The 24,755-nt window shown below is 35.1% G+C and overlaps 2 protein-coding genes across 3 annotated transcripts in view; one reads left to right on the top strand and one right to left on the bottom strand.

Moving 5' to 3' along the window:
* The window catches only part of LOC125649708 (mitochondrial genome maintenance exonuclease 1-like), a 58,867-nt gene extending 46,742 nt beyond the window's left edge, over positions 1-12,125 (bottom strand). Inside the window, exons 1-2 of one of the 2 annotated variants that reach the window (XM_048877417.2) lie at positions 12,062-12,125; positions 2,515-3,190 (exon numbers count right to left, since the gene is read on the bottom strand). In XM_048877417.2, the coding sequence (XP_048733374.2) occupies positions 2,515-3,157 (643 nt within the window). In that variant the 5' untranslated portion in view covers positions 3,158-3,190; positions 12,062-12,125. The remainder of the gene's footprint in view (positions 1-2,514; positions 3,191-12,061) is intronic. The other variant, XM_056164831.1, reaches the window with a different exon arrangement.
* Positions 12,126-12,275: 150 nt separating this feature from the next.
* On the top strand, positions 12,276-21,909 carry LOC125649710 (zinc finger protein 830-like). The gene is made up of 9 exons (XM_056164832.1): positions 12,276-12,417; positions 13,794-13,893; positions 14,262-14,367; positions 14,521-14,551; positions 14,707-14,876; positions 15,495-15,610; positions 16,700-16,777; positions 19,394-19,470; positions 21,314-21,909. Exons 1-9 carry the CDS (start codon positions 12,296-12,298, stop codon positions 21,471-21,473), a joined length of 960 nt encoding a protein of 319 aa, XP_056020807.1. The 5' UTR covers positions 12,276-12,295; the 3' UTR covers positions 21,474-21,909.
* Positions 21,910-24,755: the final 2,846 nt, after the last annotated feature.

Below are 24,755 nucleotides of genomic sequence, written 5' to 3' on the forward strand. Positions count from 1 at the left end.
AAAACCAGTTCTAATTTAAATCCAATTAAAAACCAATTTGAGAAACAATTGGAGTTAAAACAGTCAGTTCAAATGAAAACTAGTTTGTGTGGAACAAGTTCAATTTACTTTGACCATTCAATGTATTAAATTCAAACTTCATGCATAATTTGTTTTAGCATGGTCAATCCAAATAATAAGTTGCATGCAGCATCTGAAGCATGAATTATACAGAAAATCCATATACACATACAAAATTTACAAAAGTTTTTCTCATGTCATCACAAGTTATAAATTTTTTTTTCCAAGTCCCATAATTCCACAACCATATTAGACTAATAAAATCTGGAAATCAAAAAGGCATCTCCCTCTTCCTAATTTGAGCATTACTTTCAAATTCTATGAAAATCTTCTAAAATTATCTCTATTTACTGTGTGCCATAGAAAGTGCTATTATCTTTTTAATATTCAAAAATTGTAAGTCCCGTAATGTATAAAATTTATGAAAATCTTCCCCAAAAAACTTTTAAAGTTAACGCATGGCATAGAAAGTGCTGATGACTGAAAGACAGATGAATGGAAAGACAAACATAATGATTACTATAGGGCACCCGCCACATGGCAGGGCAATAACAAGGGTTATTTAGAAGGCCAGGATTAGCAGAAACAGTCTTCTCCAGGAAATAACTTAATAATGCATTTTGCGTGTGTTCTATTTGTTGCAGGAAAAGTAGTACTTACACAATAGGTTTTAATTGTTTACTGTAAAAATGAGAAATCTGGTGCGTTTAATTTTTATTTAGCGTCTTTGGCACAAGTGACCTTTGGTGCCCAAATTACAAGTGCGTCAACGATTTTCCATTTTAAAAGTATTTTTCGAAAAGTTGAGGTCATTCTGTTGTTGACTCCTATACCGGAAGCATCTGCTTATGTAATGTTGGAAGGTCAGGGTATTTTGTGTACACACTAACATTTGAATATTGCTATTAAATATCAACTACTGAGGTTTATTGTTTGTGTACTTATCATTTACACCTACAAATCTTTCTCCCCAATGTACCATTAACTTTAGTGCCTCAAGGTCAAAACGTAATGAAGCATGTTGATTGTCCATGCTGACAATGCGCGTAGATGTACCTGCATTACCTTTGCAATTTTCTATTTACTCCATAGGTGCACTAAAGTTAATTTGTTCCAATGTCTTGAGACTTGGGTTTGCCCTAAAATATTTATGCCCCAAATTTTCTCATTTTACAGTATATGTACAGAAGAAAGAAGGCTGGGAAAAATATCAACAAAATGCGCATTTTGACCTGCCTTCATCTCTGTGTACATATTAACCAATAAATATATTATGCAAGTCACATGTACCATAGCCACTCACAATTAATATTTTCACTCCTCATTTCAATGCAAAACTTTAAATCCCTGCAGCATCACCCGAGGTCATGGTTTAACCAACTCAAATTTATTGCATATTCATTTGATAAACTGGGCCCTTATTATTCTTAAGATTTTTAATATATGTTTTCCTACATATTCCAACGAAGACATTTTTCTCCCCATTAGTGGCCCCACCCTGAAACTTGAATCCACACTACATAAGGATGAATACATAATCTAATAAATTGTATTCTTTGTTTTGTTTTTAATTCTATGAAATCCTTATTCGTTCATTGGGAGTACTGGTAGTCATGGTGTGAACAAACTTGAATCTACACTAGAAGAGGATGCTTTCATATCATTTGATAAATTTCATTTTTCTGGATCCCGAGAAGATTTGTTAACAATTTTCATGAAAACTGAGAACAATTATTGTGGCCAAACCTCAGCCACAAGCATTATGACTTGAACAAACCTTAGTCTGAGCTACCTGAGGATGTTGGCATACTATTTTGACATATTTGATATAAATTTCTTAAGAAGGTTTTCCCTCTGTGTGTGTGTGTGTGTGTACACCTGTATAACAGTGCACATGTACATGTTACAGTAACATGAACACTTTATCACTTAATCCATAGGGCTGAAACAATTCACCGAAATATCGATACTGTTCAATATAAACGCTCGATTCAATGTTTGATTCATTACCTTGATTTTCGATTTGATGCTTTTATTACAAACAGGTTCAGTAAAATGCATCAGGTTTGACCTGTACTTTAATATTATCCAACATACCGGCATGTGGGACAAAATAGAGTCCAATAATGTTCAGATTGTTGTTTGCCTCGAGTCTGACAAAAACGATAATGAACTTTATCAGTTTAAACTACAGAGTACAGAGCCAACATGCATCTTACCGTTTGGCAGTGTGGAAACATTTTGCTTTTAAAATTATGATTGTGAAATTTGGTAATTAATTTTTCATCATTGTTATCATTGGTTTCTTCTGTACATTGTATCGTATTGAAAGTATTGAATCGCTGCATAAGCATTGCAATATGTATCGTATCGTGAAGGAAGTGTATCATTTAAGCCCTATTAATCCCGCATCTATTTTCTATCAGAATTGGTTACAAATAATTAGATGATAACCTTTTTGGTATTCCTCAAAGCCTTGGAGTCCTAGCTTCTCTATCATCTTCAGTTTCCACTGCTCCAGTAAATATTTCTGGTAATCTGTCTGCGTGGCACTGATAATCTTGGTGACAGAGGGCAGGTTCCTTACTTTCAATCCCTCCACAAATTCCCTAAACTTCTCCCCATTTTCCTCCAGTTCAGAAGTGAGTGGTTGGAAAATTTTCACACTTTTTATGAAAGCAAGTGTTTCGGCCTCCTCATCAGTTAAATTGCCCAGAGCCTTTAAAATTTTTCTTGCCGAATGAGACGGACTGGAATTTTTTAGTTTACTTTCACTCTTCACTGGCTCAGCAGTTTCGATTTCTAAATCACTTGCAATATCTGTTGGTGAGTAAGCACTTGGAATGTCACCATTTCTTTCAGTTTTAATTCTTTCCTCATTTATGCCAACTGCAGTGTTTGGAATTTTACTAGTCCTATTATTGTTAATTGAGTTGTGAACTTTTGACTCTTTGATGATAGATGCTATAACATCTTGCACACTTTCTTGCTGGTTACAGTACCCAAGCTGCTGTATACGCCTGGTTTTGGAACAGCATTCAGGAAAAAAACGCCTCTTCCCCAAGCTGCCTCCTACTCTGCGACACAGACCTAACATTCTTCACCCATCAGTGCCATACATTTAACCCTCCTGAAAAATAAAAGGCTCTGTATCGATCAATGAATTCAAAAGACTAGATTTACTATACCAACAAAACAAACATGTTAAATTTGACCAACATCAATTCCATTAATGCCAGGTCTAGACCCACTATCTCATGATGATACACCTTCATGCTAAATATCATAAGCCTGTGACAAGGGACAATATGATGGCATTCACAAAATTAACAAGAATATACACAAATCAACCCTGATGTTAAAATCGCTAAAACGCATCAAAGATGCGTATGGCTGAGTTGCAGTTTGGAATGTGTTCATTGGAATGACCCTAATTTGTGAATGTGAAAGTGAACACTGTTTTAGTAAAAATGAATAGTAAGTTACACAGATCATTTAAGAGAAGGGAAAATACTTACTTTGAAGTAAAATAATGGGTTATAACAAACCTCTGTGGACAATATATATGATTGTATTAATTTTAGTGAAAAAGAGACCTTGACCTTTGACCTCAAAATAAATAGGAACCTCCCTCTTTTGGAAGTGATCAAAATATGCAAGTCTGATAAAGACGCACCAAGTAGTATGAAAGTTAGAGATCGGACAAGCTCAAATCTATGGCATTTAGTGACAAAGAAACCTTGACCTTTGTCCTTTTGACCTCAAAATAAATAGGAACCTTCCTCTTTTGGATGAGATCATGATATGTAAGTTTCACAAAGATGCCCCTAGTAGTATAAAAGTTAGAGACTGGACAAGCTCAAATCTATGGCATTTAGTGACAAAGTTACCTTGACCTTTTGACCTCAAAATAAATAGGAACCTTCCTCTTTTGGATGTGATCATGTTCTGAAAGTCTCACAAAGATGCACCAAAAAGTATGAAAGTTAGAGACCGGACAAGCTAATTGTGGATGTCGCACGGCTGCCTTGACACCCATCCTTTACCAATTTAAAAGCCGAGATTTGCTACGCAACTCGGCTAAAAATCAGGTCATATGCATCCAACTACATGTTATAATATACCTTAATAAAACAAGAGCCCCATTGCTCACTTTAGCAGCAAGAGGCATGCAGTGAACAAAAATTGTCTCTGCTACATGAGGTGGCTTGAGTATCAATTAAACAATTCATAAATGTCCATTGTATATCTAAAGAAATTTAAATTTATTGTCACCCCTCCTTGGCCAAAGCAGTCATAGTATGAACAAACCTAAGCAGTGATTTTTTAAGACCCATTTTAGGTCCGAATATCAGCCCTTTCCTTTTCCAAAAATTACCATTTTTTTTCCAATTTAACTTGCACTTTTCCCAATAATAAAAACTGACGAAAAACATATTTGTTAAAAAATAAGTTCAATGTGAATAGTTTATGTTTGACATGACAAAGATGCATCAATTCTAGATGATTTAGAAAGAATAGTTGAAAATTTTACGATCTTCAAGAAAAGAAAGTTAAATATGTAAAATAAAAGAAGAATGACAACAATTTGTGTTAGATTTCTTGTTTGATATGATATATTTAGCATATTTACAATAATGACTAGGTTTTCCATATTTGACAAAAATGTTGACAATTTTTCCCCAATTCAAAAGTCACAGGACCCTTTTGAAAAATCATTGCTAAATCTATATACATGTAGGTACTTGCATACTGGTTCTCGAGACAAAGTGTTTGAAACATTTTTCTTAAAAAACACAAATGTTTAAATTTGAACCCCCTATTATGGACTCTCCCTGGTGTTAACAAATCAAAAACAAGAGCAACGACAACGTGGCATAATACGCCCGTAGATTTTGCTCAAGGAAAACATATTTTAGTGGGATTCATATTTTAGTGAAGTTAGCACTGTCCTCTTTGAGCTAATTCATTATCATGGTGATCAAATATACCAAGTTATAATATCCAGGAGCTTAAGGTTCGGTTTGTATCCTGCCCACAAGCTTTTCCTTAAAAGTGATACTACGACCTTGACCTTTGACCTCTCATCTTGAAAAACAATAGGCATCTTCCTCTCATCATGATGATCAAATATACCAAGTTATAATATCCAGGAGCTTACGGTTCGGTTTGTATCCTGACCACAAGGTTTTCCTAAAAAGTGATACTACGACCTTGACCTTTGACCTTGAAAAACAATAGGCATCTTCCTCTCATCATGGTAATCAAATATACCAAGTTATAATATCCTGGAGCTTACGGTTCGGTTTGTATCCTGCCCACAAGGTTTTCCTAATAAGTGATACTACGACCTTGACCTTTGACCTCTCACCTTGTAAAACAATAGGCACCTTCCTCTCATCATGATGATCAAATATACCAAGTTATAATATCCTGGAGCTTACGGTTCGGTTTGTATCCTGACCACAAGGTTTTCCTAAAAAGTGATACTACGACCTTGACCTTTGACCTTGAAAAACAATAGGCATCTTCCTCTCATCATGGTAATCAAATATACCAAGTTATAATATCCTGGAGCTTACGGTTCGGTTTGTATCCTGCCCACAAGGTTTTCCTAATAAGTAATACTACGACCTTGACCTTTGACCTCTCACCTTGTAAAACAATAGGCACCTTCCTCTCATCATGATGATCAAATATACCAAGTTATAATATCCTGGAGCTTACGGTTCGGTTTGTATCCTGACCACAAGGTTTTCCTAAAAAGTGATACTACGACCTTGACCTTTGACCTTGAAAAACAATAGGCATCTTCCTCTCATCATGGTAATCAAATATACCAAGTTATAATATCCTGGAGCTTACGGTTCGGTTTGTATCCTGCCCACAAGGTTTTCCTAATAAGTGATACTACGACCTTGAACCTCTCACCTTGAAAAACAATAGACACCTTCCTCTCATCATGATGATCAAATATACCATGTTATAATATCCTGGAGCTTACAGTTCGGTTTGTATCCTGCCCACAAGGTTTTCCTAACAAGAGCAACGCCAACGTGGCATAATACGCCCGTAGATTTTGCTCAAGGAAAACATATTTTAGTGGGATTCATATTTTAGTGAAGTTAGCACTATCCTCTGTGAGCTAATTCATTATTATGCTTGTAGAAATGGATATCAAGATATAAAGAGGGATAGCCTTAGAATGCGCTACTTCATAAATATGCTAACGGTTCGGTTTGTATCCTGCCCACAAGGTTTTCCTAATAAGTGATACTACGACCTTGAAAAACAATAGGCACCTCCTCTCATCATGATGATCAAATATACCAAGTTATAATATCCTGGAGCTTACGGTTCGGTTTGTATCCTGCCCACAAGGTTTTCCTAAAAAGTGATACTACGACCTTGACCTTTGACCTTGAAAAACAATAGGCATCTTCCTCTCATCATGGTGATCAAATGCACCAAGTTATAATATCCTGGAGCTTACGGTTCAGTCTGTATCCTGCCCACAAGGTCCGGACAGACAGACGGACGACGCCATACCATAATACGTATAAAGTGATACTACGACCTTGACCTTGAAAAACAATAGGCATCTTCCTCTCATCATGGTGATCAAATATACCAAGTTATAATATCCTGGAGCTTACGGTTCGGTTTGTATCCTGCCCACAAGGTTTTCCTAATAAGTGATACTACGACCTTGACCTTTGACTTCTCACCTTGAAAAACGAAAGGCATCTTCCTCTCATCATGGTGATCAAATGTACCAAGTTGCAAAGCCCTAGGGCTTATGGTTCTGTCTGTATCCTGCCCACAAGGTCTGGACAGACAGACGGACAGAGCCATACCATAATACGTCCTGTCTTCGACGGGCGTATAACAACATTACATATGGATACTTGCATATAAATTTGACAATCTATACCGTAGTGGTACTAGAGTTTTCAAACATATAACCAGTGTTGAACATTGAGCCCTTATTATGACCCTACCCTGGCCCTTGGTTTCAAGGTATGAACAAGTCTAAAAATACACTACATGAGATCCCTAAATATTAATTTGACATTCTAAATCCTTGTAGTTCTTGAGAAGATTTTTCTCATAAACTTTTATTCCAATTGATAACATGGCATCAAAATTAGCAGATCTATATAAATATGTTCATTTATTATCAAGTGATAAAATCAAAATGCTTTCAGAAGAGAATGGAAGGGGGCTGATAATTTCACAGAAAAATGTAGGGAAACCACCTAAATATCTTCTCTGGAACAGCAAGAGTACAGTATATCAGATGGAAATGACAGCATCCTTTTGTACATTCAGTTTAACTCTTTAATAATTAGGGTAAGGAATTTCCGAAACTACATTTGTAATGTATGCTAATAGGAAATGTCTTTATATAAAATATTTTCGATATATTTACAAGATCTGTAGAATTAAAGCACCATTGAATTCATAGATTCTGTTTTGTTGAATGAAGTTCAGAATAGACAATTAGGGACCATTGTTTGGTGTGGTGTATCTTTTTTGTTTTTCAATCAGGTTCATTAATCCAGTAATTGTCAAATGAGAGTATGACCACTTTTGCTTTTTTGAGAACTAATTCAGTAAACTTGGTTATCATTTACTATTTCAGAGAGAAGTACTAAGTCCTGCTATAATACATGTACAGAAAAAGTAGAGTTTGTTCAATTCAAGTGCTCAGACTACTACAGCAGTTTTATAAATTTACTTGTTTTTATAGACTCTTGGCATATAAATACTTCTTTTTTTTTTAAAAGTTAGATTTTTTTAGCAGTCCCACCTCATCTTCATTATTTTCTAATAATAATTATCTCCCCTTGAAAAATGACATTCACCCTTTCTTGAAAGCCCTTTACCTTACCTTTGTGTTTAGTTGAAATTAGCCCAGTGGTTCTTGAGTATATTTTAAAATTCTTCATGATTCTCAATTATCTCCCCTTTGAAGACGGTGCCCCTTCATTTGAACAAAATTCTGTCCCCTTCACTCATAGCTAATTCTTCATGTGAAGTTTGTTGAAATTGACCCAGTAGTGTGAGAATATTTTTCTAATATAACATCCAATTTTTCTTTGGTTATCTCCCCTTTGACAATGGTGTGGCCCTTCAATTGAACAAACTTGAATCCCCTACAGCCAAGGACATTTTGTGCTTTGTTTGTTTAAAACTAGCTCATTGGTTCTTAAAAAGATTTTTGAAAATGTAACTTCCAATTTTTCATATTTCAAAAATTATCTCCCCTTGAACAACATTCAATCCCCTTCATCCACAGATTCTTAAGTGTGATGTTTTGTTGAAATTGGCCCTATAGTTTTTGACAAGAAGTAAATTATATGAGAAGTTATTGCTGCCACCTATGACAAATTTTGTTCAGAAAATGTTTGCTAAATAAAGTGCAGCACTAGGGTATGATCCACCTGTCTGTAAGAACATATCGATGTTTGCATACTCCAAGATCCATTGGCAGACCAGGTTTGATAAACTAGGCCTTGAAGTGTGTAAGACACATTTTGACTACATATAGGCATAAAATTCTAAAATAAGGTCACAGACCTACTTTCAGATCATGACTCCCCCCCCCCCCCCCCCACCTCCCCCCCCTCTCGATGCATCAACTAACCACCAAGTTTTTAATGGTCCAAGGCCTTACAGTATACAAAACATAATCCGGACACAATTTGAGTATGTATACCCATAAAATTAAAGATGGAGGCAGGGGCAGATCCAGGAATTGCAGTTACGAGGTGTGTGTGTGCAACTTTATGAGGCAGGGGGTCTGGTGGCCGCCTTGAGGCCACCAGTGGGCTCCTGGATTTTATATGGCTTGAAATATGTTTCCAATTTAGTCATTTGTACTATTTTTTTTATCATTTTTAATAAGGTAAAATTAACAAGAGGTACTGTGAGCAATGCTCACTAAGAATACCCCCCGCTTACCCCAATCTCCCAAAGGGTGTTGGTAATAGGTATAAACTACCTCTTTTCTGAGTGTAAAAAACAAATAGCATGACAAACCAAACCATATTGTTACTTCGATGTCCAGTGCGTGTGACCTTTGACCTTTTGACCCCAAAATCGATAGGGAACATCTTCATCCCATGGGTAGTCCATATGTATGATATGGTGACTGTAGGTGGAAAGAATAACGCTTTAGAGCCCGGAAACCATATTGCTACTTCGATGTCCAGTGTGCTTGACCTTTGGACCCCAAAATCAATAGGGAACATCTTCATCCCATGGGTAGTCCATATGTATGATATGGTGACTGTAGGTGGAAAGGATAACGCTTTAGAGCCCGGAAACCATATTGCTACTTCGATGTCCAGTGCACGTGACCTTTGACCTTTGGACCCCAAAATCAATAGGGAACATCTTCATCCCATGGGTAGTCCATATGTATGATATGGTGACTGTAGGTGGAAAGGATAACGCTTTAGAGCCCGGAAACCATATTGCTACTTCGATGTCCAGTGCGCGTGACCTTTGACCTTTTGACCCCAAAATCGATAGGGAACATCTTCATCCCATGGGTAGTCCATATGTATGATATGGTGACGGTAGGTGGAAAGGATAACACTTTAGAGCCCGGAAACCATATTGCTACTTCGATGTCCAGTGTGCTTGACCTTTGACCTTTTGACCCCAAAATCGATAGGGAACATCTTCATCCCATGGGTAGTCCATATATATGATATGGTGACGGTAGATGGAAAGGATAATGCTTTAGAGCCCGGAAACCATTGCGTCTACAGACGGACAGACAGACGGACAACCCGATTCCAGTATACCCCCCCCACAACTTGTTGCGGGGGGTATAATAAAATGAAGCACATTTTAAGGATTTTTGGAAAAAAATTAAGTTCTCCCAATAAAGTAATTCAAGAAATTAAAAGATTTTGTCATTTATTACTCCCGGAGTGGAAGGAACTATTGCCTTTTATTGTTTAGTACATTTTTCTAAACAAGAGACCACGATTTACCTACAATTTGAAAATTTTAGGAGGGGGGGGGGGGGGCGGCTGCACCCCCACTTAAATCCACCACTGGGAGGTCAGTGATCATGACACACACTACCAAGATGCATCAGCTGACCAGGTTTGAGGTTTGATAGTACTATGTCTCACAGAGTGAAAGATATGACCCAGACATAAAAACACTAAAAGACAAATGGAAGGGAAACCCCATACCATGGGTATATACAAATGGAAGGGAAACCCCATACCATGGGTATATAGTCTGGGAGTCACAAAAAGCCTTCATCAACGCATGTCAAAAAATGTAATACACCATTTAATTCTTTCATGTTATACATAAATGCAATTAAGACTGTGGAACATCAATCAGCTAGATTGGAAATATACAGCATTCGTGTTTAACATCTGTTAATATAGTCAAAACACTTGAGACATCATGAATTAAAAGGCCAGGTACTATTCAGCGCAGATGACTGTGAAAACATTGGATTAAAATTGTAGTTTTTTTAGGTAAATTTCAATCCTATTTGCAATTACATGTATCAAACCAATATCATGGGTATCAGGCATAAACATGTGATATCTTCTGAAATGTATTGATGATCATTAAATACTCTAGTAAATTTTAAGAATAAACTTGAATATCATAACCCTCCTAAGAATGATTGCATGTCACTTCACAAAAATGAATAATCTACAAGAGGTTTTTGAAGAGATTAGTATTGCAGAAAATTAACTAGCAAGATTTGGGGAAATGCTGCTTTCTTGATTGTCAAAGCATTTGACGTCACAATGAAAAGTGCAGGTAGCATTCAGCGATAAATCGCAACTGCCTTTTCCGTTTGTGATGTTGTGTTTTGACTGCTACAGATGACAGTCATCAATGTAGTAGATTTCCTTACTCATCAATTAATTTTCCGTGGTCTTACTCCATCTGGGATAGAACTTTTACACACTATCTGCCATCTCATGGAAAGAAGTGCACATTATCTGTTCCTCTCTCCTTTTTTTTTTATCCTCTTGAATAAATATATACATGTATATATACTTGCAAAGAAAACATCTAGCACATAAAACCGAAAAGAAAACATCTAGCACATAAAACCGAAAAGAATTTGTCCGCCTCATGTTATCATTATAACAGAAGTGGTTTGGGCTTCATGGACCTCTATAGAGAGATCAGTGGTTATAGACCACCCATCGTCACAAACCATGGCCAATATGTATGATCCTCTCCTATCTGAGAGAGCTATATGTGGACTCTGGACCGTGGCTTGAGACGATGTAAAGCACCTGACTGGTAATGCAAAGGTCATGGGTTCGACTCCCAGTCCGAGTCAAGCCATGAATTTTCTCCTTAACGGATATATTTGGTGCAGTCACAACTGTGACCACCCGTAGACTTGCAGATGAATGTCTAATATTGGCTGAATATTTGGACCAACGTTGGTGAAGGCGTTGGTCCAAATATTCAGCCGAGCTGAATCTCAGTCAAGATTAGTAAAAGTCCTTCCTAGAGGAAAAGTCTAGGCAGCGTCCTTGAGAGTTATGAAATTCAAGAGGAGGAATATAGTGGTTTGGGCTACATGAACCGTGAAATGCCAAAGTAATCACTAATGAAATATCAAATCTTACTCATGGACAGTTTTTCTACTAGAGTAGAACCCTCAATGTCATTGTCAGACACCCCCCCCCCCCCCCCCAATTGGTTTCACAAGAACTACTCCCCATAGTCTGCCACCCTAAGTCTTGGAGAAATTCGTCTTAGTTGTGTTATTTTAATTGACGTGTTAAACACTGGTGACCGTGTAGAGGTACCACCTGCAAGAAGCAGAATCATCCACATAGATTTAATTCTAGTTCTAGATCCGCCACTGCATACACAGATGTAGAAACATTTCAGACTCTAATAAATGGGTACAAATAGATCTATTCACTTTAATGATGTATACGCATTTTTTTTTTTTTTTACTTTACTACAAATAAAAGTGATATACCACGATGATGATGATGATGTTGACGTTTTCCCACCAAATTTTTCTTCATGAGTAGAGTCAATATAAATTTAGTTTCGTAAAATAAAAAAATCTTCATCTAGCCTCATTTGTAAAAATTTCAATGTTTATAGAATACCTCCCTATATGTAAATTATTATTTTAGATTAATATTAAAAACATGATAAAGACTGGTGATTGAATTAATTCCATTCAATACGAAAATATGAAACCAACATGGCTTCTAAAAGTAAAAATGCCAAGAAAGCGGTGTCGAAAGAAGACCTCAGGCGTCTTATGAAACAAAAACAAGCCTCTACAAAAGATACAAAATCGAGAGTCAATCATCCTTTAGCTAAGTTAGTTAAATAAATACACAGCATTGAGACAAAGTATATTATGTACGAGTATTGCTGAAAATATTCCATTTCGAATTTCCTCAAATCTACTAACGATAAAGAAAACAAAGATAGACAGGGTTCTAGCATCAATTTTTGGAACATGGATGTCGTATCAATGTGTATTCACTATTTAGTTTTTATTGCTGAAGTTTTGTGTCATTGCCGCTTGTAAAAGACACTTGGCATCAGTCTTGCTTAAATATTTGAGAAAAAATTGGGTATCATTAATACAGTGGAGAACCACATTTCCGGATACCTTATTTGAGTTTTGGGAATATTAGAATACAAGCACAGGGGGGTTAAAAGAAAATGTGCAGCTGAACAGTCAAATTTTCCTTATAATGCACACACAGCCTTGCTAATATCTGTTAATAACATCACTTGAAAAGATCATATTACAAGAGCACAGTTAGCAATGGAAGTATGTATTTTTTGCATTAATTAATTTTGGTAAAAGTAAAGTTAATGCTTCCTATAATCAACTTATTGTAAGTGTCCAGTCACAACATATGACATTTGTGTTTTAAAGGGACTGACTCACGATTTTTCCCAAAAAAAATTTTTTCACTTTTAATGACCAGAGTCTATACTGCCTATTATGTTCAAATGATTTCACATAAATATTAAGGTTATACATTATCACAGAAGCTCATTTTAGAGAGTTCATTATTGGTTTTGTAAACAGATTGCAGTATGTTATTGTTTACAAAATTTTCAGAAGAAATGGGTATCGATCTAAGTTTATTATATCTTTCACATTTCAAGCATTCTTCAGGTAAAATGTGTCATCTAAAAGTGAAAATTTGTGATTATGCAAAATTAAGATGCTTTATATTACAAAATTGATATTTCACTGGTTTGTTTGTTTACATAAAAAGACCCGAGTCTTTGTTTACATAACACAGATTTAAGGCTAAAATATTGCTTTTATTCTTGCATTCAGTAGGTCAAAATGTTGGCTGACAACATTAAATGAGTTATATTTTTAATGTTTCACATAAAAAATTAAAAAATATTTTGTTCAAAAATCGTGAACCAGTCCCTTTAAAAATGAAAACAGGATTCTTTGATTTTTAAGACATTGGCTACAAATCACAATCAAGTAACAGGCAAATTTAAAGAATTGATGTCATCTATAGGTAACTGGTTTCTGACCAATTTAGAAGATTTAACTTGTAGTCATAGGTGTAATTTTCACACCGATTTCAAAATATATGTAGTACATGTCACTTTATACTAATTGTTCAAATATGATACATAATTCTTAGCTGAGAAAAAAAAATATCTGATGGTAACATTCACCCATTTACTGAACTATTTACTTCATTGTGTAGGTACAACACTCTAGATCAACTTGTTTGTGTTCTTTGCAACACAGTTATCAAATCCAATATTTTGTGGAATGCCCATATACAAGGGAGACAACACAAAGAGGTTAGTTGAACCGTATAATTTTAAACTGAACCAGCATAGGTGATATTCTAATTACTTCTCAGAAAGAACTGAGTTAGCAGTCACTAAAACATGGTGCACCACTTTCGATGTAGTTCTCCTCTAAATTGAGGTTGTTAAATTCATATGTGTAATTTCTGTTATACAGTGTATTACAAAGTTTATAATAACAGCTTGACATGACATTTTAGAATTGTTTATTTATTGGTACTATACATTCAATGAAGTTTTATATGCAATCACCATAAATACATGTTACTTTTTTCTTGCAAGTACTTTTCAATAAATCAAATTTTGAAATTATCATATTACATACATGTATATATACATATCTCATTTTATTTTGTAAGAGATCGGCATTGAAATCACAACCTGGGCCAGCAAAACCCCCTGATCCTGGAATTAAAAGAAAAGCAGAGTTCATAGAGCCAACACCTCCACTAAAAAAGCAGAAAGGTAGAGATTGTGTCATTGAATGATTATTTTTATGAAGCTGAACGGACAGGGTATTGTTGCTGTTTCATAGAATTTTGTTCTAAAGAATTTTGACAGAACAGATAATGAACCTAGTGAAATTTTAGAAATTTCAAAAATGTTTTTTATTGGTAGAAAATGGGAATTCATCGAAGAAATCAAAGAGGTAAGGACACTTGAGTTTATTATTATTCACATTTGATGTAAATATTTAATCACATTTTCATTATATTCTAAATAAATTGGAATAGATTACATGTATGCCTACATCAGTATTCAAAAGTATACAAAATCAGTAAAGACAGTGATTTTTGTTTACAGCCTTCCATCTGACTTTTTTGACAATTCATCAAAACCGTCTGGAGGACAGCAGGATAGTCTTGGTCTTGCATCATATTCCTCAGATGAGGAAGAGGAAGAAGTGGATGTTAAAGCACCATCAACTTCTTCACTGAAATCAGTGCAGTTGTCACATCCAGCTTTACCTGCAGGTTAGAGGATTTCCTATATGGATTGATTTAGTCAGAGATGAATTGTTTAACAATGGAAAATTGAAATCAGTGTAAAGGTTATAGACCAGACAAAAAATTCTAATCCCCTTGACCTTGATTGAGGCCGGATCATGGTATTTACTGTTTTATGCATGGATATGTCCTTAACAGACTATATCTAAAATGAACTTGATCTATTATTATGATTAACCCTCTGGTATGTTAAATATGGTGTAGATAAGAAATTTTTGTTTTTCTCCTTGGATGACCTTGATCTTGTCATAATAACCTAGGCTAAGAATTATGACACACATTATAAGCAACCTTTGTATCAAGTATGAGCATCTAATGTTTCATCCATACATACTTTTCTGATATTCATTTCATGGAATACAAATATGATACTATACAAAAATCTTTAACATGGTTTGATGGTATTGCAATACATGAAATTAGATAGAGTTCAAAAAAAGTTTAGAAATCCATCTTCCTACAAATAACTATTACACACCATGTACTTTGTTTCACTTTATGAAATGTGACTAACGAGATGTATTAAAATATGTGTAGAATCAAGGATGTTATAAAATGTTTTACAGACCACTCATTTCTCTGTAGATTTCTTTGACTCTGGTGTGAAAAAAGAGGAAGTGAAAGAAGAAGAAGAGAAACCCCGGACTATGGCAGACATTTTACCTGAAGGATTCTTTGATAATCCAAAGGCAGATGCAAAGGTTAAAATGGTTTAATTTCTCTAGAGAAACTGCAAGGAATGTAAACTTGAATTTATATTTATGGAAATTGAATATAATAATATATAATTATATAAATGAATATTAGTCAGATGAATTTTAGGACATTGAGATGGAATATCTTGGACATGTTTTTAGCCCGTGTGTCTATTTGTCAGTCTACAACTTTTAGCTTTTATCATAACTTCTGAACTTAATAAGATAAAGACCTGATATTTGTTGACTACAGAGAGGTCAAGATCACAGCTATAATGGTATGTCAGATAAAGTCATATGTCAGGAAAAGACATACCAGTGTCTTTGGAGCAATGTTTTACAAACACATTTTGTTAAAATGTGATAAATGTACTTGATAAAGCCTATAAAAACCCTTGATGCTTTTTCATGAATTCAGGACACCAATTTTGGTATCAATATTTATCAGAGATATAAGCAATGTATTATAAATATGAAAGAGGAATGTATTATGTCACTTTTGACCTATGCATCCGTGAATCTGACAGTATACCAGATGCTATTGACTGATTGCTAGAGAACCTTTTATATAAAATTTAAGTGTTAAGTAGGTTATAAGTAGTAGATGGATACTATTGATTTTCAAGTCAAAGGTATCATACCCCTGTAATTGTCTAACTAACAACTAGAAAAACCCCCAACTGGTAATAAAACTTCATAAGCACAGGCAATTATATCACTTGGGTTCGAATTTACTTTTAAAGAGTAGTAAATTCAAATCCAAGCGATATAAATGCCCGAGTTCATGAGCAAATTGATCATGACTAGTGTATGATCAATCTCATTGCATGTAATTATCTAGTGATTACAATAAAGGATATTTTACATGCATATTAACAAGCCGGTTGTAAATGACTAACATCACAATACATTGAATCATAAAGTACATTTTTTGTGTGTATGTAAAGATACAATGCATTGTGATGCCACATTATTTACCCTATACTTTAGCAGGGTTAGGTCAAAGAACACAACATTTTCTACATGCAATGCTACTTTAGGGAATGGGGCATATTAGTTTTAAGAAAGATTTCTAGTTTAAGAATTTTATTTTAGGTGCGACAAGTTGAATACAAGGACAAACTGGATGAAGAATGGGAAATGTTTCAGAGGGCCATCAAGGAGGAAAATCATGTAGGTGGCTGCTTCAGTACTCTGTATTTAGCTTCTTTTTTGGGTTTTTTGTTGTTGGTTTTTTGTTTGTTTTTATTTTTGTTTTTTTTGATGGGCAGTTTTCTGCTAGGGGTTTATTTTGAATTGGAACTTTCGAAGGTCACAAGAATTAAATGATTTGATGCTATTTTGATCAAATATGTGAAACAAACTTTATTACTAGATGTATGTAATAATTCAATCAAAATTCACTAGCACTGTCAAATGAAAGAATCTCTGGAATTCAAAGAGAGCATCATAATTCCACACCATTTAATGCACACACAAATTTGAACAATTTTATCGAATAGTTCCAAAGTACATGCACTTTTTATACGTCCGTTGAAGACGGGACGTATTATGGTATGGGTCTGTCCATTTGTCTGTCCAGACTTTGTGGGCAGGATAAAGACCAAACGGTAAGCTCCGGGATTTTATAGCTGCAACAATGTAGCCCTCTCTGATTTTTTTTTTTTTTTTTTTTTTTTTTTTAGGGAGAGGGCTACAACTCCTTAGGATCTCCGTAATGGTGCAAATGCGGGAGTGATTCACTCCCGCAACATTTGCGCGCTCATTCTAAACATTTCCTGACTTTCTTTACGTAAATAAAATGATATTCTATGTTTCTTAATCAATATATAAATTTACAACCTTCAACTTAAGATTTGTGAGGCTCTATTCTACCGTCACAATTTCGATAAATTCCAATTTCTCGATTCATATTTGTGCGCCATGTTTGATGTACTGAAGTTTCAACTTCCGATTGTCAAGTCATTTGCATATGCCATATAAGGTAGTATTTACATCAATGGACAAGTATGGAGGCGAAAGCTATTTCGTCGGTATTGAAAAGGTTTGAATTTAATATCAAGTTAAAAACTGAACAGCAGAGTGTAAATTCTTTCTGCAACAATATGATTTTCCTTTCTTTGTCGAAGTGGCTCGAGTAACTACATTTTCGCGCTGATTGTCAATTTAGGTTTTTCATTAGATCCACCTACGAGATCTCACGATAACAAGCATGGCGGAGCAGACGAAGAATTTTGCATGCTGTACATTATATTTAATGAAAAACACCTTTATTAGACATGCCCGAGCACAAAGTTGGTACTCCTTTTGGTGTAAACAACATTTGGGACTAATACACAGAGTTTATTATCGGTTATTCATAAAATTATTTTGCACCATTACGGAGATCCTATGGAATTGTAGCCCTATCCCGAAAACGTCAGAATAAAAAAAAATTGGATAGGGCTACATTATTGCAGCTAGGATTTTACAACTTGGTACAATTGATCACCATGATGAGAGGAAGATGCCTATTGTTTTTCAAGATCAAAGGTGAAGGAAACCCTTGTGGGCAGGATACAAACTGAATTGTAAGCTCCAGAATATTGCAACTTAGTATATTTTATCACCATGATGAGAGGAAGATGCCTATTGTTTTTTTCAAGGTTAGAGGTCAAAGGTCAAGGTTGCAATATCACTTAGTAGGAAAACCTTGTAGGAAACCTTTGTGGGCAGAATACAAACCGAATCGTAAGCTCCAGGATATTACAACATAGTATATTTGATCACTATGATGAGAGGAAGATGCCTATTGTTTTTCAAGGTCAAAAGTCAAAGGTCAAGGTCGTAGTATTCCTTAGTAGGAAGACATTGTAAGTAGGATACAAACCGACGCTCCAGGATATTACAGCTTAGTATGTTTGATCACCATGATGAGAGGAAGATGCCTATTGTTTTTCAAGGTCAAAGGTTAAGGTTGTAGTAAAACCTTGTTGGCAGGATACAAACCAAACCTTAAGCTCCAGAATATTGCAACTTGGTACACTTGATCACCATGATGAGAGGAAGATGGCTATTGTTCTTCAAGGTCAAGGTCACCATATCACCTAGTAGGAAAAACTTGTAGGCAGCATATAGACCGAACTGTTGGGGCTAGGACTGTCAAACTTTGTACGCATACACTTTATGCCAAGTGAAGGATGCCTATTGTTTTTTAAGGTCAAGGTCGTAGTAGCAGGATACAGACTGATTCGTTGGGGCAAGGACCATCAAACTTGGTACACATACATCTCATGCCAAGTGAAAATACTACACAGAGAGTACATGATTTGTCTTGTATTTACGATGCAAAGAAAGTATGTCACACCCTGATGATTGCTGATACTCCTTGAATCAAAGTTCTACAAATCATGGTGTAAGAAAAACACCCTATATTAGCTTTTCACTGGCATATTATGTACCATTGGCGGTACTCTTGTTTGTGTGTTTCATTATTTACTTGACATACTGTTGGTGGTACTCTTGTTGACTTCTGTATACTGCTATAAGTCTACATAGTAAAATGCAAATTTTGAATTTTTCTAAAATGTCAATAATAACAGCGAAAAGTAACCAACATTTTTTAACTTTAAGCAATGCATTTAGAAACGTATCAGACATGGGGTTGTTGAGAGATAAAAGTGAAATGTACAGTGACTGACGTAGAAATCTCATTTCTCAAACATTAAAGGGTGCTTGTAAGGCAGGAGATTAATATATATATGTACTATAGTGTCATAACAACCAGTCATGTTGTGCTTTTCTTGTCAGGTGTCTGAAGCTATAATAGAGGAAGAAGATGAGATTGTTAATGTGGAAAGGAATATTGATGAAATTGATGACCAAATGTAAGTATTAATTGAAATCAACAATGCAGATACACCGTACACAGTCACTGTACAATATATGACCATGGAGACAAATACCCTGATGTCTCACATATCCCTGAAGCTCATAAAAAAGGTAGAATATATTGGTGGCATAATCTTATTTGGGGTTCTACACTAATGCTAATCCCGTAGGCTGAGGCTAGTGGAAATTCCTCCAGACTAGTTGATTGTAAGTCTTGGTTGTAAAATTTGTATATATCGAGGGAGCACTGTATATAAAAATCAATACAGTTGAACAATGAGAAACTTTATTTCAATTTTATTTTGGGTATTCAGATAAAAGGCATGAAAAGTTATATACGAGAAGTTATATACCTCATATAATGTAAAATGAAGGTGATCTTGTGTATCGCGAATGAATATTGCGGCAAGTAGTCCTGATGAAAATATAGATTTTTATTGAATGGATAAATTTCAGTATTTCATTGTTATAAATGCACTTAGTACCTGATTGTTTTAACTCAAAGTATTTATTATCATTTGAATATTAGCAATAGGTGAAGATCATATTATGCAACAATTAGAACCTAACTCACTTTTCCCTCCAATCAGCATTGGCTAAATTTTCTCTTTAGTGTCTTACTTCATTGTTAAGAATTTCACAATCATAAGACATTTTGATTGACAGCTAGCTCTGAAACAAACACAAAGGAGAGAAAATTTAGCCAATGCTGATTGGATAAAAAGTGGGATAGGATATAAGTAAGTTAAATCATGATAAATAAATATTTAGTGGTTAAGAAATGGGTGCAGTTGCTTTGCTGCCTCCAGTCACTTCTTAACCACTAAGATGTTACCTAACTAATACAAAAAGATGTATGATATCAGTTTTTGAGTTAGTATTTAATGTGGGCATCAAACAAATCTAAAATTTCATGTGGAAATGCACTCTGGGAACATTTGATTTTTTTATGCCCCCCCCCCCCCCCCCTTCTGCAACACCCAGGTTTTTTTTACTTTTTTCTAAATGCCTTGAGATATGAACATATTTTTTGTATGCAGATGTATATTGATGAATTACAGATCCAGTTTCAGTTTGTTGATTTTTGATGGAGTTGTGCCCCTAAAACTTAGAAAAATTAATGTTTGGACCAGTTGTCCAAGCATTTTTTTTCTCTAAATGCCTTGAGATTTTGAACTGATTTTTTGTATGCAGATGTATATTGATGAGTTTTAGATCGTTTTTGAGTTTTGTTCCAGTTTGTTGATTTTTGATGGAGTTGTGCCCCTTTAACATAGAAAAATTAATGTGTTTATTTTATAGCTGTTAAAACATATTAAGGATTGTTGTTGAGTTCTTCATTATACAAAATATGTGTAACATACAATCTGAATACCACATTCAATGCTATCATACTTTGATGGATTTCCTACATTTGGCTATACTGCAGGTATTCATGTCGTGCTGACACATCTAGTTTAAAAAAATTCCTTGGGGTCATTCCTCCATACTCCAAAAGGCTTCTGGTCTGTGGCCCTCAGCTCAGATCTTCAGTGTTCTGGCAGGACTCATGATTTAGATATTTCATGAGCTCTGTGTATTGCTTTTAAAAATGTTAGTGTCAAACCATGTTGAAGAGTAAAAGGAAAACACATTTCAAAAGCCTGGTTGCATGTACATGTATGATCAGATTGAAGTTTGAATGAAAACTCCGAAAAGTACTCGGTGACAGTCGGAAGTGCTTTCCCAATGGAAATTCTTAAGTTCCCAACTTGTACATAGCTGTACCTTTTCTAATGAATTGCTAACTGTGCTGTCTATAAACTAACAATTTAGCCATTGTTTTACTTTATGATACAGAAATCGTTGGAAGGAAATAAATGACTTAGAAATTAAGAAAGCAGAAATTATGCAGAAGAAAACGTCAGATGACAATGCTAGAGAACAGACTGATAATGAAGATGCTGAGGAGGATGATTTAGAGGATTTTATGGACTGGAGATGCAAAACTCTGAAATGAACTAGCAAACAGTTCACAGGGAAAACAAAGCCTTCCAAAGTCTCCATACCAAATCAGAAAGGTTACTTGGATTGAGCAAACTAACTCTGTTATGATTCCATGAATAGGATCAGTTTAATTAATGTGTTTTATAAATGAATCTTGTAGATCAAGAAACTCAAAAAAGGGGAATGCATAAAATTAGCAGTATTATTAGGTAACATTAAAAAATGGAAGCACTACAATTTTCTGCCACTTTAAATGTATTTCTGTACCAGTGTGAACCAGAATGGAAGAAAGTTTTGCCCATAATTTGAAATTCTGATACCTGTACATTGTAAGACACTGCTTCAGCAACAGAAGAGTTTCATTTGTTATATTGTGTATGTAACTACAGCTTTATTGTTAACTTAATGACTATAGAATAATAGTCAATAAAGGTTGGGAAATTTCCAAATATTATTGATTTATTTTATTGTTACATGTATTACAGATTTACAAGGTGTTTAGAGTGCAAAGTATCATGAAGGGACCATTTGTTATCAGGCCAATTTTGTTCGCAAATTATGTCCTAATTAGCTTAATTAGATACACTGTATATGAAATTGCTATTAAACTTATTAACAGTTTCTGAAATTGAATTGGAAATAAATCTTTTATGTTGTTTGATTGCACATAAATATACAAGGTCATCCTCGGGAAGTGCAGATTCAGGTTTCCTCATATCAATGCCCTGGTTTAGGTTTGGGCCGCAATACAGAGTTTTACACAAGAGTGTATTGGGGAAAATTTGAAAATCATCTTAAAAACAGGGCCAAGATTTGTAGTAATCAACCTCAGGTAGTGAAGTTTCAAGTTTATTTGAATAACGGTTCAGGGAGGTAGGGTGTGCAAAAATAGGGGTGAAAATTTTACATGGAAATGTACATATACTGTCAAACCTCATTATTTTGAACTTGATGGGACTGAGAAAAAACTTCAAGATATCGGAGGATTCAAAATATCAAGAGTAAAGCTTTAAACGATTAAGTGGCTAGGACTTCTGAATCACTTTGACATATCCATGGTATTCAAGATATCGGTGTTCGAGATACCTGTATTTAACTGTATTTATAAAATCTTCTCGAGTACCACTGACAATGTAACGTTAGTCATATTAATGTGCAATCATTTGAATGTAGTACAGATTGATGGCCCTTAGGTCTTAGATAGTGATTAAAAGTTTTACAGGAGAATATAATTTAGGGTATTTAAAAAAATTGTTTTCAAGAGAACAGGGCCACACTAAATCATATTGATATGCAAACAATCCCAAAATATATGAATTCAAGTTGGGTTTTTTGTTCCCCACTGATGAAGGCAAAGGGGACTTTAGGTTTGTACTCCGTCCGTCAGTCAAGCAAATTAGTTTTCTGCACATTTTTTCTCTGTTCTTGCTGATATATATTTGGTACATCGCTTTGCCATAACAAGTTACAGATCAAATTTTGCAGGATACTTAAATATAGGACAACTCTATGTGGAGTTGATTTAAGTTTGGTGAAATCATGACCCCTTTTAGGTTAAGTGGGGTCACAATATCCGTTCAGAATTTGGGGGGGGGGGGGGGGGGGGTGAAGATGCAAAAAATATTGAATCCAAACCAAACCCATGCATGGCTCAATTTTCTTTTCAAGGACCACTGATTAGTCATATTATTATGCAAGCATCAAATGTACTGCAGATTCAGATTAGGAAATCTAACGAAAAAAATTAGGTCCGGAGACCTCAGAATCAATAGGTGTTATTTCTTGTGTAGAACCAGTGACCCAAGTTTGATGTCTGTCAAGCAAAGGGTTCTCAAGATACTGACCAGACAATATTATACTGTGTCCAGTTTGACCCTTGAACTTGTGATCTCAAAATCATTAAGTCATCTCTTTATTAGGAGAAGTCAGTGTACCAAGTTTTATGTATGTCAAGCAAATGGTTCTCAAGATATTGAGTGGACAATATCCAGTTTGACCCTTGGCATTATGATCTCAAAATTAACAAGAGGCCCAAGGGCCTAGAATCGCTCTTCTGATAAATTGTACAACCCCACCATTTCTATTCTTAACCTCTTAGTATTCTAAATCTTTAGATTTTAAGCCAATTAGTATCTGAATATTGAAATATAGCTGTCAAATTCCAATCGTAGGTCATGGTGACCTACTTTCTGGTCAGCGAACTCCGAACATGCAAGACCCATCAACTGACAAAGTTTGATGACTGTAGGTCAAATAGTATCTGAAATATATAAATATAGTTGTCCAATTCCAAAAGTAGGTCAAGGTGACCTACTTTTTGGTCAACACCCTTTGAACATGCAAGACGCATCAACTGACAAAGTTTGATGACTGTAGGTCAAATAGTATCTGAAATATATAAATATAGGTGTCCAATTCCAAAAGTAGGTCAAGGTGACCTACTTTTTGGTCGAAACCCTTCGAACATGCAAGACCCATCAACTGACAAAGTTTGATGACTGTAGGTCAAATAGTATTTGAAATATATAAATATAGCCGTCAAATTCCAAGAGTAGGTCAAGGTGACCTACTTTTTGGTCGACACACTCCATTGACTCAAGATGCATCAACTGTCAAAGTTTGATGATTGTAGGTCAATTAGTGACTGAAATATATAAATATAACTGTCAAATGCCAAAAGTAGGTCACAGTGACCTACTTTTTGGTCGATACACTCCGAAGACTCAAGATGCATCAACTGACAAAGTTTGATGATTGTAGGTCAAATAGTGTCTGAAATATAGTAATTTAGCTGTCAAATACCAAAAGTAGGTCACGGTGACCTACTTTTTGGTCGACACAAACTGAAGACTGAAGACGCATCAACTGACAAAGTTTGATGATCCTAGGTTTTACAGTGCCCAAAATATGCATCTAAAATTGAAAATGTGAAATTTGAATATCTGCAAAATTCAAAAAGTAGGTCACTGTGACCTACTTTTTTATAAATATGTTTCAAGGCCTCAAGATGCATCAACTTACAAGATTTGATGATTCTAAACCTCTCGGTATTTGAAATAACAACTTAAAATATATCTATAAATGATAAGCCATAAAATTCAGAAAGTAGGTCACGGTGACCTATTTTTCAGTTGACGCATTTCAAGGTCCCATGATCCACCAACTGACAAGTTTTGATGATCATAGGCTTCAAAGTGTCCAAGATATGCATCAAAATTAATTTTAAAATAAATACCTGCAAAATTCAAAAAGTAGGTCACCGTGACCTACTTTTGAGACAACTTGACACAAGGTC

The sequence above is a fragment of the Ostrea edulis genome, chromosome 5 (genome assembly GCF_947568905.1).
Source record: "Ostrea edulis chromosome 5, xbOstEdul1.1, whole genome shotgun sequence".
Taxonomy (NCBI): Eukaryota; Metazoa; Mollusca; class Bivalvia; order Ostreida; family Ostreidae; genus Ostrea; species Ostrea edulis.

What these genes read in the sequence shown, in the direction of transcription:
- LOC125649710 (XM_056164832.1), top strand. Translation starts at nt 12,296, where the DNA reads ATGGCTTCTAAAAGTAAAAATGCCAAGAAAGCGGTGTCGAAAGAAGAC. An exon ending in ATCCAAAGGCAGATGCAAAG is followed by an intron (nt 15,611 to 16,699) that starts GTTAAAATGGTT and finishes ATTTTATTTTAG; the next exon opens with GTGCGACAAGTTGAATACAA. An exon ending in GATGAAATTGATGACCAAAT is followed by an intron (nt 19,471 to 21,313) that starts GTAAGTATTAAT and finishes TTTATGATACAG; the next exon opens with AAATCGTTGGAAGGAAATAA.